This window comes from Ananas comosus, unplaced genomic scaffold (assembly GCF_001540865.1).
Source record: "Ananas comosus cultivar F153 unplaced genomic scaffold, ASM154086v1, whole genome shotgun sequence".
In the NCBI taxonomy this organism is placed as follows: domain Eukaryota; kingdom Viridiplantae; phylum Streptophyta; class Magnoliopsida; order Poales; family Bromeliaceae; genus Ananas; species Ananas comosus.
The window spans coordinates 1-16,358 of NW_017891544.1; the positions used below are offsets into that span (position 1 = coordinate 1).

Here is a 16,358-nt window from a genome sequence, read left to right on the forward strand (position 1 = left end):
AATCACATAACTATATGCATGAATTATTCTGTCGATTGAAACAAAAAGAGAGTTTTGTTCGAAAGCTAAAATATATTATGTTTCAATTTTTTAATGCATTTAATGCAGATAAAATTATCGAGAATAATTATGATTTAAAAAAACTTTAGCTTTCAAAATTAAAGAAAGATCAGATAATTTTTTAACATTATTTTTATTTAAATTTTTATATATAATTATTTATTCGATAAAATATAAATAGAGCGACTAAATTTGGTGAAATTATTAAAAAAATTAAAAAATTCTCATTTTTTTTATACACTGAAATGGATATCAACTAAAAAAATAAAGTTAAGGGAGCAGTTTCAAAATGGCATAAGTTGAGAGGATCTCCATACATTTTTACTTAAGAGAAAGTCATTCTGTATTTACAGGGGTATAGGTGATATTTTAAATTTTATAGGGGCATCCATGATATTTTAGACTTTGAGAGGGATATCCATGAAATTGCCCCTATAATATATTACTGTTGTACATGTTAGCAAACCTGCATGGCAGGTTGAACAGTGTCATAAACTTTCATCAAAATTCTTATTAATAATATATGCTAATAAATCAACAACATATGAGGACCAATACAATAGCCAATGTTCAATGCAAATAGACCAAATTTTTTTGCCATCTATACAATCAATACAAACAAATGAAAGGCGAGTTGTACGGCACGCTCCCCGCATTTTTCGGGTTCGGTGGGGCCCACCAGTGGGGGTGTCGCGGGTTTTCGCTTTTTTTTTTTTTCTCCGCCATCCTGCCTTGCCCTCTCATGCACCGCATCCCGGCTCTCCTCTGCATCTCTCCCACGTCCACATACCCTCCAACGCCCAATCTGCATCTTCCATCTCTCTCTCTCCGCCGTCACAATTCTCCTCTCGCCGAGACCAGCCGGGTTCGCGATATATGGCACTTTCCCGCGTTTAGGGGTGTTGGGCGAGCACGGAGGCATCGGCGGGCTTCCTCTCCGCGTTGCCCTCTGCGTCTCCCCTCTCATCTCCTCAGTTGTCCGATGTCCTCGCGCGAGATCCGTCGATCCGCATGAATTCCTCCCGCCTGGAGATCTGGTCCGAAGATCTCCCCGATCTCTCGTCATTCACTTCGCAGGCGTTTCGAGGGTCGCGGGGTCCGTGGGTCCACCAGCGAGAGCGGAGCCCCGGCGTGTCGGGCGGGCCCGCTGCGGCGCATCCGGGTGCGGGTGCTAGCGCCGAGTCGTCGCGGGCCGGGCATAGTACGTGCTCCGCCACAACTCTATTTCTCTCCGATCTCCCCACACTCAACCGCGGATCCGCCGGATCCTCGGCGAGATCTGCGGGTTTTTTTGCTCCTGACCGCGCTGCCCTCATTCTCCTCTATCTCTTCTTCCCATCCGCACGTGCAACGATCTCCCTCTAGGATCGCGGTCTCTCGACCGTCCCATGCGGGATTCGCGCAACGCTCCGCCGGGTGTTAGATTCTGCGAGGATCCTTTGGCACCGCTTGTTCGGCCGGCCGAAAAGCCTTCTTTCTCCCTATCCCGTGCCTTCTCTCTCTCCTCTCTCTCTCGACGATCTCATGCTCTTGGCGCCTCTCTCTCCTCTATAGATGAACCGAGGCATATCATATCGTCTCACATGATACTCGAAAACAGACGCCACATGAATTGCGCTCTCTTCTCTTCGATCTCCGCCCGCGGGATCCGCAGAACTGATCACTCGTATACGGTGGCGGGACGCCACGAAGAGTAGTGGAATGAGATCACGAGAGTTGGGTCGACATTAGACGCTGATGACGATCCGCGAGGAGTCGAGGAGAAAGCTGCCGAGGGCGCGGAAGGCCGCCCAGGCGCAAGCCCGTCGAATTCCGGGCTGGGCGAGCCGAAACGGGACTCGGAGTGCGATTCGACGCTGGGAATGGAGGGGCATGCTCACCCTGCGCGGGATCGATCGAAAGGAGGATCGCTGTGCATGAGGGACTCGAGGTTCGGGATACTCTCTGTTTGCGACGCAGGGAGGGAGATGGAGTACGCCCGTGTCCATCGCGTCGTCGATTTCTGCGGAGGAGGGAGGTTTCGATTTTTCGGCGTATTCGACAGCCCACGGATCTTCCATGTTAGTACTTCCTCTCTCGCTACTCTTCTGTCTCGAATCCTGTGAAACAAATCATAATGTCTTCGTTGACTTAGGTGCGATGTCGTGAAGATCGGATGCACGAGGTGGTGGGGGAGGAATCTAGGCTGAGACGTGCTTCGTCGCCGACCGCAGGGGGTTGAGGTGGAGATGAGCGGAGTCTTCTCGATGATTGACACGAGGTGGCAACGGGCCGGGCCAGAAGCGATTCCGAACCTTTCGTGCCTGTCGGCTTGCAGGCGCGAGTGGCGACACCGCGTGGGCTCCACCACGTCGTCGCCGGTGGGTCCGCACGGCATCGTCCTCGACGACATCCGTGCGCGGTAACCTAGGCCTTTTGATGAACAAGGACCCCATCACCTTGTTAATTCTCCCTAAACATGTGCAACGATTTCACTTTAGTCACCAATATTTACTGATGCAGCTGCTATATTATCGCATGTCAAGTTATTATCGCAGCCCACAAGATTGCTATAGAGAAATATTACTAAGCATGCATGTGTCATCTACCATACATGGTGCTATAAGTATGTTTTTGCTCTCTTTTGAGGTTATTAAGCACTGTCAGAGAAAATGGAACCATCATCCAGGTTCCTATGTGGAGAAACAATAAGTTCTGCATAATCAAGTTCACTTTCTATTTAAATAGATCGAGAAAAGGTGATAGAAAATATATACTGAACGCAATAACAGCAAGTTCCTTTGTTAGACAGAAAACAAAAAGAAAATATACCGACGAAAAAACTTTAACAATATGTGCTCGAGTCTGTAACTAGAAATGCATGTCACGAGTGCACATGTTAGATCAATATTCAGGAATATCCGAAACTCTGGATTACAACAAGGAAGAAGGTACAAAACCATTGTGGCAAGTTTTAACGTATCGGAGATTTAGGAAATCTAAACGGCTAACATCTTTGCGTAGTGAAATCATATGTACTATGCATATCGTGAGGTTTTGGAGATTGCACTGCGGCCAGCCTAATTCAAACTTAACTTTAACTTTACTAAAATCAAATTCGTGATGTACAACATCATTACCTAAGCATCAAGTACCTCGAATTATTCTTATTTAAAAACTAATCATTTTCCAGATCACTTCGTGTACTTGTTTTTTTTTTTTTTATCCTCTAGTAGTAATACAATGTTTTTTTTTCCTTATATATATGATAAGCATATCATGCAACATATTGGCATTTCATGAAGAAGTTTGTTTGGTGCTCTTTACCCAAACTTATGCTTCAATTACTAGATTATTGTCTTGATGAACATCAATTTTATATGTAGTTTTGGTAAAATTTATGTAGAGTATTGCAGAGACGCTGCAAATAGATTTTGCCAGGGCAATAAAAGTTGCATTTGATGACATAAAAGACTCCGAATATAAATTTAGAGACAAATGTATAGATGATGTTGATAAATATAAGAAAGTTGAGTTGTCGTTGCTTCTTTGTAATGACAAATTTATCTGAACGCTAAACAAAGAATGGAGGGATGAGGACCGAGCTACTGATGTCCTTTCTATGTCACAACACGTCCCTGAACTTAACATGCCGACTGTAAGGCATATCTTTGATGTTTTGAGATAGCATAATATTTTGATATTTTATTTGCATAATATGTCCACTTTTTTGTTCGCTTCTTTTGTAACTTTGTTCTGCAGCTATTATTAGGTGATATAGCGATCTCTGTTGAAACTGCTACACATCAAGCAAAGGAGAGAGGCCATGAACTTCTTGATGAGATAAGAATTCTCATGGTTGGTTCCTTGATCAGCTCTCTTTTTGTTTAATTGTTTCCCACTTCTTCCAAAACATATACTGTATAATAACAAAATTTTGTTTTCTCATTTGTCTTCATGTAACTCTCTGTCTTTTGCCGCTACACAAGCTTTTACTGGATGTTATGCAAGTGAAAATCTCAATGCAAGTAAATTGCATGTAGAGGTAAATTGCACAGAGGTAAGGTTTTACCTCTAATTTTCACTCTAATTGAACTGCAGAAAAATCTCAATGCAGATCAACTATTGGTTGAATTAATTCTAATTGCATGTAGGTAATTTACCTGCAATTATCTGCACATTAGAGGTCACTTAAGCAATATGCCCTCTAATATGTATGCATATTACCTGTAATTGAAACAATATGCAATTAAAAGGCCATGCGTGCCAATTAACTGAGGCATGCATCCATGACCATACAAATGTGTTGACAGCAAGGCAGCTTGGATGGCCAAAGGCTGCAGCCATCAACACTTCAGCCAATTAATTTGCATTAAAAGGTTAAAATGCCTCGTGACAAAAAAATATATTATGATCTGAGCCTTTCTTTACTATTTTCATTCTTGCCATTTGATATGTATCGGAACTTATATAAATGTTCATTCTTACCATTTAATATGCTTTATGTATTCGAACTTTCATATATATGCTTTATGTATTCGAACATTATTAATTTGTTTTCAGCCGTAATCATGCTATTGATAGTGAGCTCCAAATATATAGATGTTTTTAGCTTTATCTTGATTTTCAATTATTGACAGTGAGCTTTATCTGCTTAACATAGTTTTAACTTTACTATAATTTTTTTCTTACAATTTCTTTCTCACACATTTGTGATTTCTTCATTCTTCACCTAGACAAATGGTCCGCGGCAACGCGCGGGACCTACACTAGTATAATACTAACCGTAACTCTAATTCGAACCCAGGCTCAGATGAGTGCACCTCCCACCCTTACCCTATTCGCCTCCCAACCCCCCAATCGCTAGACCTTCGAGGATGTCAACGTACGATTCCATCTCTTCTCCCCAACCCAACTCTCCTCTCCTTCTCTTTTGCGAGATCTCTAGATTCTAGGGTTTGGGATCTATAATTTGTGGCTACGATTTTTGGGATTCGTGTCATTTGATCTGGATTTTGAGATGCTCCTAGATTGGTTGAGATTAGTTTGATTTTGGAGCGTCCTGCTAAATTATTAGGGTCTTGGTTTTGTTTTTGATGGATTTGCTATATCGGGAGATGTATCATTGGATTGTTGATGTTAGGGTGTAGGTGATTTTAATGGTAGATCTTTCGATTGGCTGTTAATGAGCATAGTAGAGAAAATGAATGGACGATCTTTTCTTTTAATTCGCTCTTTGTGATTTGCTTTGTGCAAGGAAAGCTAATGTTATGCCTTATAAGCCTCAAGCTATTCTTAAGTATTTCGAGGGAAAAAGGAAAATTGAGTATTTCTTTATGCCATGCAGACTATATTGCTTTATCTTCTCATCTTTGATGCATAATATAAGTTTTCACAAAACATATTCATTTATTCTTTTTTATTTCTTACTTTTGGAAAGTGGTTTTTTATCAATTTTTAATATCAAACTATATTGCCGACAAGAAGTTACTCTTATTGATACTAATTTTCCTTACCAGATTTGGACTTTCTGTTCCACATGTTTTTCCTTGCACGATACTGCAAAATACTTGAGGAAAACTCATTCAGGGGACGGATTGCGGATTTTTTCTACATGCTCTTATTCGGTGCCACTGTTCTCACTGGGAGGATGATACCATATATTTCTGAGACTTTTGCCAAAATTTTTTTCCTTAGCAACTCATTGACTTTCATGATGGTTAGTCATCCTGTACAGCATCTACCATTCGCCCTATTTAACCCTTGACGCATGCTTCAGTAATGCCATCTACCGTCATATTGTTGTTAGAGTTCTATTTCTGATTTTAGGTTGGAAATGCCTCGTTGGATTTTTCATTTTATTTTACTTTATTTTTATGTTGCAGGTCCATGTGTGGAGCAAACATAACCTTTCATCCACATGAGTTTCTTGGGCCTTTTTACCTTCACTGCAACTTATCTACCATGGGTGAGTTTTCTTGCTGATTCTTCAGTGGCCTATTATTCAAAGTGACTATCTGTCACCATTGAGCGGCTGATTGCAGCTTACTATTGAATCTTATCATTATTGATGTGCAAGCTTTTCATTGTCTGAAGGCCAAAAATTAGTTTTTTTTTTTTCCCCTTCTCTTCCTTCAAATTTGCAGGTGCTTCTTGGGTTCTCAATTCTTGTTGGTAGCAGTACATGGGTGGATCTCTTGGTAAGCTACTTTTAAGGTCTGAGATAGTTGTTACCTGTAATCATTGAGAAAATTTTATTTGACGACTTGGTAACAAATATGAAGTTAGAGACAGTTTGTCGAAAATGAAGTAGAAGATATAACTGTCAATAGGTTACTGATTCGAACTAACTGTCTTATTTGAAGGTGGGAATTTTTTTTTTAGCTTGTTCATAACTGCAGTTCTGGGACAATAATTGTATGTAAAGTCTAGTATTACTTGATAATGCAGCTAAATGTAGTGATTACACATTCAATTTAACTTGTATTCAAAAATTGAATTGTTGTTTTACAATTGTTTGCAGCTATCAAAAGTCAGTTTCTTATAATCAGAATCATAGCTTGATTGTGTCTACAAGGCATTATAGGGCATGTAAAATCTGGGCTATCGCTACTTGTGTGCGTGTGAGCGTGAGAGTGGAATTGAACTGAATCCGTTGTGGTGCGAAATTGACGCGAAAACGACGTTTTGGGCTACTTGTTTATGAAGGACTAATTTTACGATTGGCAACTGTATTAGGTAAGTTGCAAGATGGCCTTCTTAGTGGATTTCCACTAACAGAGAGAAAGAGAAGAGATTTTTTCTCCTCTTCTCATCCTCTTTCTCTCTCTCCCTCTCTCTCAGATTTCATCAAAGAAAGAGAGCAAGTAAAAGAAAAAGTGAGAAGAAGAAGAAGGAGAAGAAGAAGAAATAAACTCAGCTAAAAGTATTAAGTATTTAGGTTTCAAACTTAAAATCTCGAGTATTAATCATCAAGTCATCCGCCATCATCCGCCACCTGCTCCGCTGGATACGATCAATGAGAGAAATTTTTTTTCTTCAGAGAACGATAGTATACTATCTGTTTCGTTCATTTTTCTAAATAAACTAAGCTAATAATATAAAATAATTAAACTTTAAATATAAAATTTTAAATATTAATTATTAAATTTTTAGCCAACTACATCACATATCGTCGCTTTAAGAGATAGATAGCATGCTACCTGTTTCGTTTATTTTATTTAGAAATAAATTTAGTTAGTAATGTGAATCAATTAGGATTCGAATTTGAAATTTTAAATACCAATTATTAAACTTTTTACCATTCGCGCTAGGGATGGCCGGTGGGAGAGAGAAGAATTGTTAATGCTGGGGGGGACTTTTTTCGAAAATAACCATCTGAAATTTTGTAATTAGCAAAATAATCCTGTGAAAATTTTATTTGTGAAACTAACCCTCCTCTCGCCACCTCAGCCGTCACATCAGCATTTCTCATAAAGACGGTGACTCGTTCACCGTCTTTAGTCTAACCTCTTGAAGACGGTAAATGTTTTACCATCTTCTCTAGGCGTGGACCATTCACCGCCTTCTTAGCAATTCCCCGCCTATAACCGCCTTCTCAGCAATTCCCCGCGTAGGTTAGGGTGCCTGAGAAGACGGTGACTCGTTTACCGTCTTAACAAAAGGCGGTGAATAGTCTACCGCCTTATCTAGGTGTAAACCATTCACCGTCTTCTCAGCAATTCCCCTGCCTTCTCAGTAATTCCCCGCTTAGCGTATGGTGCCCTGAGAAGACGGTGACTCGTTTACTGCCTTATGAAGGCGGTGAACTGTTTACCGTCTTATCTGTGCAAGTTTACCGTCTTTAGTGTAGAACTCCACCCAGCCTAATTTCGCCAAGTCCTCGAGAGGGGGGCTAAGACACAGATAAGACGGTGAGTCGTTCACCGTCTCATCTGGGCTCCACTAAACACGGTTAACATCGTCTTTAGTGTCAGACTCCTAAATAAGACGGTGAACCGTCTACCGTCTTCATGACGCGGTGAACGATTCACCGTCTTATGAAGACGGTGAACCGTTCACCGTTCACCGTCTTCATTAGGTTACCCCACCCCAGACCGAGCCCGATACCTCTCCCTTCCTTTTCCCGCTCACGCTTTCTTTCTCTATCTCTCTGTCTCTCTCCACGAGCCGCCCGTCGTCGCCGCTACCAGTGCCGAGGTCGCCGCCCCCTGTCGCCGCCGCCCATGTCGAGGTCGCCACCCCGTGTCACCGACGTCGCCGCCCCCTGTCGCCGACGTCGCCGCCTGTGCCAAAGTCGCCCCCTGTCGCAGCCGCCCGTGACAAGGTCGCTGCCCACGGTCGCCCACGGTCGCCGACGTCGCCGCCGCCGCCCCTGCCGAGGTCGCTGCCCATCCCTCTCTCAGGTGTGTTTTCTAGTGTAGGTTTAATATAAATGTAGTTGTTGTAAGCTTCTCTAACTGTAAGTGTAGGTTTAATGTAAATGTAGGTTTAATGTAACTGTAAGTGTAGGTTTAACTCTAGTGTAGGTTTAATGTAAATGTAAGTGCCTTATGCCTTTGAAATGGCACAAATGCACTTTGTATTTGGTGTAAGCTTCTCTAACTGTCAAATATTATCTAGAGATTGTGTATTTGCCTTATGCCCATCCCTCTCATAGGTGTAAGAGACTTATGCCTTTGAAATGCACAAATGCACTATAGAAATCTCTTTTGAAGGTTATTTGGTTACTAATTGGAATAGCTTATTTGGTTACTAATTGATTTGATTTCGGAATTGGAAATAATTAGTATTCTACTATAGAAACCTCTTTTGGAGGTTTATTGCTAGTCGTTGGAAATAATTAGGATTCTTTTTCCTGTGTAGTTAAAATGGCTAGTCGTCGGATGTCTCTTAGCGTTCATTGGGATGGACAGTTAGTTATGGATGGAAATGGTCCCCGATATTTCGGTGGTCGTAAGAAATTGATCGCGATTCGTTCAGATACGACCTATACGAATTTTGAGAGGAGAATGTATCGTTTAGTAAATTGTAATAGAGAAGAATGTTGTCTTAAATACAAAATTCGATGCCCTATGGGACCGAATGAATATATTGATCATGATATAGTAGATGATGAATCATTGGAGGGTTTAATTGGATTGTCTGAACATTATGGATGTGTGTCGCTATACATCGAGAAAGATTTATATCCGTCGGAGACACAATATCAGTCGCAAGGTTATTACACAAGCCTGCTACAAAATGACATCGATGTGGGTTTTCCGGATGCTCCAATTGGTGACCGTGAAGTTGGTAATGAACCAGACACTTATCAGATGACAAGGTCAGTAAGATCTATAGATTGCGGTGAATATTTTATTTAATTACGAAATATTTTGATAAGTTTGAATAATAATTACTGCAGACAGATTCAGTCTCCACGTGCGCAACCCTCCACCGCACGTGCGCAACCCTCGACGTCACGTGCGCAGCCCGAGACTTCACGTGACGAACCCACGATATTTCATACACCTAATGAAAATTACGATTGGGGGTAAAGAAAATGTTGATTATTTTTTAATTAATAGTAAGTGAAATTTGAACGTCTTCTAGTAAACATTCGGGACCTATTGCAGGCTATCTACGTCCTATGCAAATTGGAATGAAGTTCTTGATAATCTAGTCGAGGAAGGAGATGATAACGACGGTAATCAGGACGATGCCCCCATTCATAATGATGGTAATCAGGATGATTCACCCATTCGTAATGACGATAATCAGGATGATGAACCCATTCATGAGGACGACGATTGGAATGATCTAGCTGCCGACATTGAAGATGATCACGATGGTGGATTAAATTGCCTCGCGAATGCCATTTACAGTTTGAATGATGACCCGCATGTAAACAACGAATATGTAGACAATCCTGACGAAGAGCTTGATTTCATTGACCATCCGGAGCAATTTCCTACAGATAACAATTGGATACAAGAGTATGTTGTGAATTCGAGTGAGTTCGATGTTAGACGTACCAATTCCGATCTACCTAGCATTGACGGCACTTGGCTCCGTGAAATCTTTAAAGATAAGGCATCTTTAGTGGATGCTCTAGATCGATGGCACATTACTCACAATGTTCAGATGAAAGTTTTGAAATCTACCAAAACAACTTATACAGTGAAATGCACAGTTGAGGGATGTCCTTGGAGGTTACACGCTTCGGTTCCTAAAGATGCAACATATTTCAGAGTTAAGACATATGCGGGTCAACACACTTGTGTTATTCCAATGCTAAATGCGGCGCACCGTAATTGTACTTCAAATCTCATATGCCAAGTAATTCTCCCGTTAATGAAGGCAAGACTAAATATGACGCCAAAAGAAGTGCAGGAAACGGTGCGATCCACTTTGCATGTTCAAATAAGTTATTGGAAGGCATGGCTGGCAAGGAGCAAAGCATTACAGATTATTTACGGGAGCTGGGAGCAGTCATACACAGACTTGCCTCGGTATCTTACTATGCTACAGAGTACTAATCATGGAACTTTTTGGCGGCTTGATCATAGATGGCCATCAGAGGGAATATGTCAGTTTGGCCGTGTTTTCTGGTCATTTGCTCCTTCTATTCAGGGATTCGCACATTGTCGGCCTGTGGTGAGCATTGATGCCACTCACTTGTATGGCAAATACGAAGGCCATGCATTGATAGCGACGGCTGTCGATGCGAATGATAGCATTTTTTCCTTGGCTTTTGCAATTTGCGAAGGCGAAAATGGTAGAAGTTGGCGTTGGTTTTTACATAACTTGGGGCATTATGTTATACGCAATCGACCGGTTTGTTTTATATCCGATAAATTTAGTGGCTTAAAGGAAATAGTGGCTGAGTTATATCCCACTCGACAAGGGCATGTACACCGGTGGTGTCTTCGACACATGAAAGCAAATATGGCTAAGCGGTTTAAAAATGATTCATTATTAGACAAATTCTATTGTATCGGCAGTGCTCTAACATCGGTACAATATTATAAACTGAAAGATGAGTTACTCGCGCTAGATCAAGATGCTTGGAAGTGGGTCGATGAGCTCGAAGTATACAAAGAGTATTGGGCGTGGGCATTTGATGGAGGCCGACGCTTCGGGTTGATGACCACAAATATGTCCAAGAGTTTAAATAGGGTATTTAAGGGAATTCGTGCTATCCCAGTAACGGTATTTGTCGCGGAAACTTTTTATAAACTTAATAGTTGTTTTATAAAGCGTCGTGAAAATGGTAAAAGTATGACGGCCACGTTAGCACCTAAAATACAAAGTCGGATTACGATGAATATGGTGACGGCGCGGGGACACCTTGTATATCGATTTGGCCCTAATGAGTTTGAAGTCCAAACAGGACACTCTGATTACAATGTTACCCTTAATGGAACACAAGCGGATTGTGATTGCGGCGAATTCAAGCTAACGGGCATACCTTGCTCGCATATTTTAACAGTTTGCAGTAATTCACAACTAAGAATAGATTATCATAGCCTTTGTTCCCATTGGTATACTGTAGAGTGTTATTGTCAGACATACGCACCGCTTTTCCATCCAGTTTCAGACAGATGCTACTGGCCACGACCCCAGGAGCCACCAATTGTACCGCCTCCCGTGAGAAGGAAGAAAGGTCGACCACGATCAACACGTATTCGTAATATAATGGACGAAACAAGTGGACGACGAACAAAATGTAGCATTTGTAAGTAGGGAGGTCATTATAGAAACACCTGTCCACAGAATACAGAGATAGCACAATAAGGACGTCGACGTAGGACTTGATATCTAACTTAATAGTATTTATAAAACTTTCAATCTTTCAATATTCAATGCGCTTTTTGATAATATGTTACTAATTACAAATTATTTAAAATTGCAGATGGCAGATCTAGAGGATGCGGGACCAGTTGATGAGTCCGTCCTGACAGAGCAGCATCTCCATAGGTCTTTATTATCACGACTGAGGTGAGAGCCAAAATTATTGTTTTAAATATTTTCTTTAGTATTGGTTTGAATATAAATATTGTTCTAACTGATTTTTTTTCACTGTAGGGATATCGCGGAGTGCAGTTCATAGAGCATGGCCGCAAATTAAACCAGTGGGAGCTTGATCATCCAGCAGTGCTAGATTTGCTACGACAGTCTGAATTTTATTATATTTCTCGACTTAGGCGTCTACACCTGGATCAGGCATTATTAGAAGCTTTGATCGAGCGATGGAGACGGGAGACCCAGACATTTTACTTCCGCCACGGTGAGATGACGATTACACTTCAGGATGTGGCGGTTATTTCGGGTCTTCGTGTCGATGGAGCGCCGGTCATTGGGACTACAGTGTATCCATGGCCAGATATTTGTCAGGCGCTTTTAGGGGTTGTGCTGGATGACATCCGAGCTGGGCAGATTAGATTAGATTGGATATACCAGCAGTTTCATCATCTACATTTGGATGCTCTGGTTGGATTAGTTGCAGCCACTGCACGTGCATATATATTATATCAGATTGGCTGTAGCCTATTTCCAAACCCCACCGGATATAGGGTTCATCTTAAGTGGCTGCCACTTATAGCAGATTTTGATGCATGCGGCACTTTAGCCTGGGGTGCAGCAGCACTGGCCTATCTATATCGAGCTTTAGGATCGGCTGCATTAAAAGGAAAGGTCGAATGCTGTTGCTTCGCGACATTAGTACAGGTATTATGAGTAATATATAATAATTGTTATATAAAGCTTCTCCTATTTAAATTCAACAGTTTAATTTATTGTCATTTATTTATAGATTTGGGCGTGGGACCATCTACATGTCGGCCAACCTACTAACGCTGGAGCTGTTGCCGACATGGCTGATTGCCCTATGGGTTGCCGGTATGACATATAAATTTGATACCGAATATATATATATATATATATATAGAGTGAGGCTACTATGCTATCGGAAGCACGGAGCCTTCCGTGCTTCCAGCTCGTTTTCGATGTTGCGACTTTCGAATCGTCGATCGGCTCCGTTAAACTTGATCTAGAGTATTTGGAGTACCTAGAAAATAAATTTTATTATTTTTCGATATCATTTGCCTAGTGATCGAATGACCTCAAAATCAACAAATTTCAATGGCTGTAGTGAGCCGTTTTTTTGGCAAGTTTAAAACGGTGTAGAAATAATCCAAATCCTGAATTTTGATAGACAAATTCTTTTATAAGCTTATATAAAACAGACAATATCTTATTGAATTTTAAAATTAATACCATATTATTAACATTGTTGTAGGAGAATTTTTATTTTCAGCCTTGATTTTGAGCTCCTTCGTGTCACTAGGACAAATGATATAGTAATAAATCAATAAAAATTTAATTTTCTATGCTATTATCCAAATACTCCTAGATCAAGTTAATCGAGCCATCGAAAACGATTAAAAGTGCAAACATCGAAAACGAGACTGAGAAAGCAACGGAAGTGCTCCGTGCTTCCCGATATGTATAGTACCTCACTTCTAATATATATATAACTATATAATATATATATATTTGCAGCTAAACAAATATATCTTTTCAAATATTAAAAACGAACGCCGGTGGGTTACGTTTGCCAGCAACGTTAGAAACAACAGATATGAGTTCATACAGAGATGAGATTTAGACCAAAACAAAGAGAAACTCAGGTAATATTAATAGCAACTATTATATTGACTATTTCAACTGATATTTTAGCTGACTAATATTGGCTTTTTCACAAATGACATGGCGGCCGTACACATATGCTATTATAGATACGCTACCTGCATTCTGTGTACAGGGCAGTGAGGTATGGCGATCTCGGACGACACTGATTTGTTTTCATATCGTCGAGCTTCACGTGCCGGATCGAGTCCTACAGCAGTTTGGTCTCCTCCAGCATATACCCATTCCGGTGGAGACCATCCGGCGCTACACTTCTCAGGGGCGGCCAGATGAGGATTGGGCTCACTTTCATGCTGCACACATCGAGAGATGGGGAGATAGATTACAGGCCATTATTGACCAGCATCCGATTGTCGGTGATGATCCAGTACAGGCGACCTCGATTTATATGGAGTGGTACTGGCAGATCACGAGACGATGAATTTCTCGTCCAATACAGCGTCCACCATTGACTTACCAGCCTCGTGACCAGACAGAGAGAGCTTTGGTACGATCACTCAGCCCATTTATTATTTTTTTAATATTTTGTATATTATAGATTGCCAAAGGTGAGTTATTATTTATAATGCAGGTGGACGCTATGCGATAGACACAGTGTAGCATCAGGAGCCTAGTTCATGATCGACCTTCTTACGATGCGGTGATGGAGGTATTGACGGGTATCGATATTGATCTTGATAGTGTACTGGAGTCTTGATAGTGTACTGGAGTACATTCCTACTATACCTGTCGCCACTGATATCAGAGGCCGAGATTTTGGACATGCATCGACATCGGGTCATCACCACCGTCAGACACCGACATCTGCTGGATCTCCATCTCCTAGTGATGTTGCTGATATACCCGCCGCCCCTGAGAGATTTCCTACTAGGCCATTGGACTTGGACTTGCTTTTGCCGCCGCCAGTCTCTAGAGATCACTTTACATTCGTCTATTCTCGACGTCATGCCGCGTCTTCATCACAGGCCAGCCCAACATCTAGACCAGCCACTATCGAGGAGACTCAGGCGATACCGGAGCATCGCGAGGGCGTTATGATTGCGGATCTCAATGCGATGACCGATATCGAGGCAATTGATGACATACCTATTGCTAATCTCGTTGTAGAGGGTGCCGTAGACGTGGACGTGGCCGTGCACGAGGACGTGGCCGAGGACGTCGAGGGAGAGGACGATCGAGAGGCTGATTGTATATTTTTTATTTAGATAACTTAGACTTTGTATAATATCATATAATACTTAATTTAGTGCATATTTGTATATTTCTCGGAGTTTTTTTTGATATTTTTATCTTGTTGATTGTATCTTGCTATTCCACTCGTGATCTTGTGTTTCTTGTTGAAAAATTTGTTATCGTGAAAAAACTTGCGTCAAACTTGTTGAAATTTTATTTAAAATCAAGCTTAAATCAGCACCTGCTGCTGTTTGCACTAAAGACAGTGAATGGTTCACCGTCTTTAGTGCAAACACCCAGAACCGGGGAAAAAAACGGCTAAGTCCTGGTTCACCGTCTTTAGTGCAAACACCCAGAACCGGGGAAAAAAACGGCTAAGTCCTGGTTTGCGCTGTGTTTGCACTAAAGACGGTGAACCAATCACCGTCTTAAATAAGACGGTGAACGATTCACCGTCTTATCTATGCCACAAACCCCGGCTGTTGGGCGGGGGATTTGCTGAGAAGGTGGTGAATAGTTTACGCCAAGATAAGGCGGTAAACGATTCACCGCCTTTGTTAAGGCGGTAAACGAGTCGCCGTCTTCTCGGCCACCCTAAGCTCCGCGGGGAATTGTTGAGAAGGCGGTGAAGGGTTCACGCCTAGAGAAGACGGTGAACCATTTACCGTCTTCATGAGCTTAGACTAAATACGGTGAACGAGTCACCGTCTTTTTGGGAAATGCTGATGTGGCGGCTGAGGTGGCGAGAGAAGGGTTAGTTTCACAAATAAAATTTTCACAGGATTATTTTGCCAATTACAAAATTTTAGAGGATTATTTTCGAAAAAAGTCCGCTGGGGAAGGGGNCTGTGCTCTCAGGAGCACGGAGGTCTCCGTGCTCCTGAGCCGTTTTCAATGATGGAATTTTCGAATCGACGATCGGCTCCGTTAGACTTGATCTAGTGCATTTGAATTTTCTAGAAAATAATTTTTACGATTGTTTGATATCATTTACCTAGTGATTGAAAGGATTCAAAATCCATAATTTTTAATGGTTGATATCTGCCATTTTCAAGTTTAATGGTGTAGAAGTATTCAAATCAGATGAAATTTTGATACAAAATTTTTATACTATCTACAATAAGATCAATATTTCTAATCGAAAATTTTAGTGCTATATCACCACTTTTTATAGGATTTTTATTTTCAGTCGTTAAAAATTATTGATTTTGAATCCTTTCGATTGCTAGGTAAATGATATCGAAAATCCGCAAAAATTATTTTCTAGAAACTTCAAATACGCTATATCAAGTTTAATGGAGCCGATCGTTGATTCGGAAATTCCATCATCGAAAACAGCTCAGGAGCACGGAGACCTCCGTGCTTCTGAGAGCATAGCAGTCCTTCTCTCTCTCTCTCTCTCTCTCTCTCTCTCTCTCTCTCTCTCTCTATATATATATATATATATATATATA

The 16,358-nt window shown here is 41.2% G+C and overlaps 2 protein-coding genes and 1 long non-coding RNA gene across 6 annotated transcripts; all 3 read left to right on the top strand.

Moving 5' to 3' along the window:
• Positions 1–4,806: 4,806 nt before the first annotated feature.
• Positions 4,807–6,519, top strand: LOC109704993. 4 transcript variants are annotated; one of them, XR_002214565.1, is made up of 4 exons: positions 4,807–4,924; positions 5,559–5,758; positions 5,925–6,007; positions 6,186–6,519. It is a non-coding gene; the product is annotated as an uncharacterized LOC109704993 (long non-coding RNA). The 4 variants fall into 4 exon arrangements; XR_002214566.1 differs by lacking the exon at positions 4,807–4,924 and adding an exon at positions 4,931–5,201; XR_002214564.1 differs by lacking the exon at positions 4,807–4,924 and having other exon boundaries at positions 4,931–5,817.
• Positions 6,520–8,879: 2,360 nt separating this feature from the next.
• On the top strand, positions 8,880–11,928 carry LOC109704992. The gene is made up of 3 exons (XM_020225757.1): positions 8,880–9,364; positions 9,446–9,574; positions 9,657–11,928. The coding sequence occupies exons 1-3, from the start codon at positions 8,910–8,912 to the stop codon at positions 11,764–11,766; spliced, it is 2,694 nt and encodes an 897-aa protein (XP_020081346.1). The 5' UTR covers positions 8,880–8,909; the 3' UTR covers positions 11,767–11,928.
• A 7-nt stretch (positions 11,929–11,935) lies between these two features.
• Positions 11,936–15,047, top strand: LOC109704991 (serine/threonine-protein phosphatase 7 long form homolog). The gene is made up of 5 exons (XM_020225756.1): positions 11,936–11,974; positions 12,109–12,750; positions 12,836–12,931; positions 13,769–14,218; positions 14,303–15,047. The coding sequence occupies exons 1-4, from the start codon at positions 11,936–11,938 to the stop codon at positions 14,150–14,152; spliced, it is 1,161 nt and encodes a 386-aa protein (XP_020081345.1). The 3' UTR covers positions 14,153–14,218; positions 14,303–15,047.
• Positions 15,048–16,358: the final 1,311 nt, after the last annotated feature.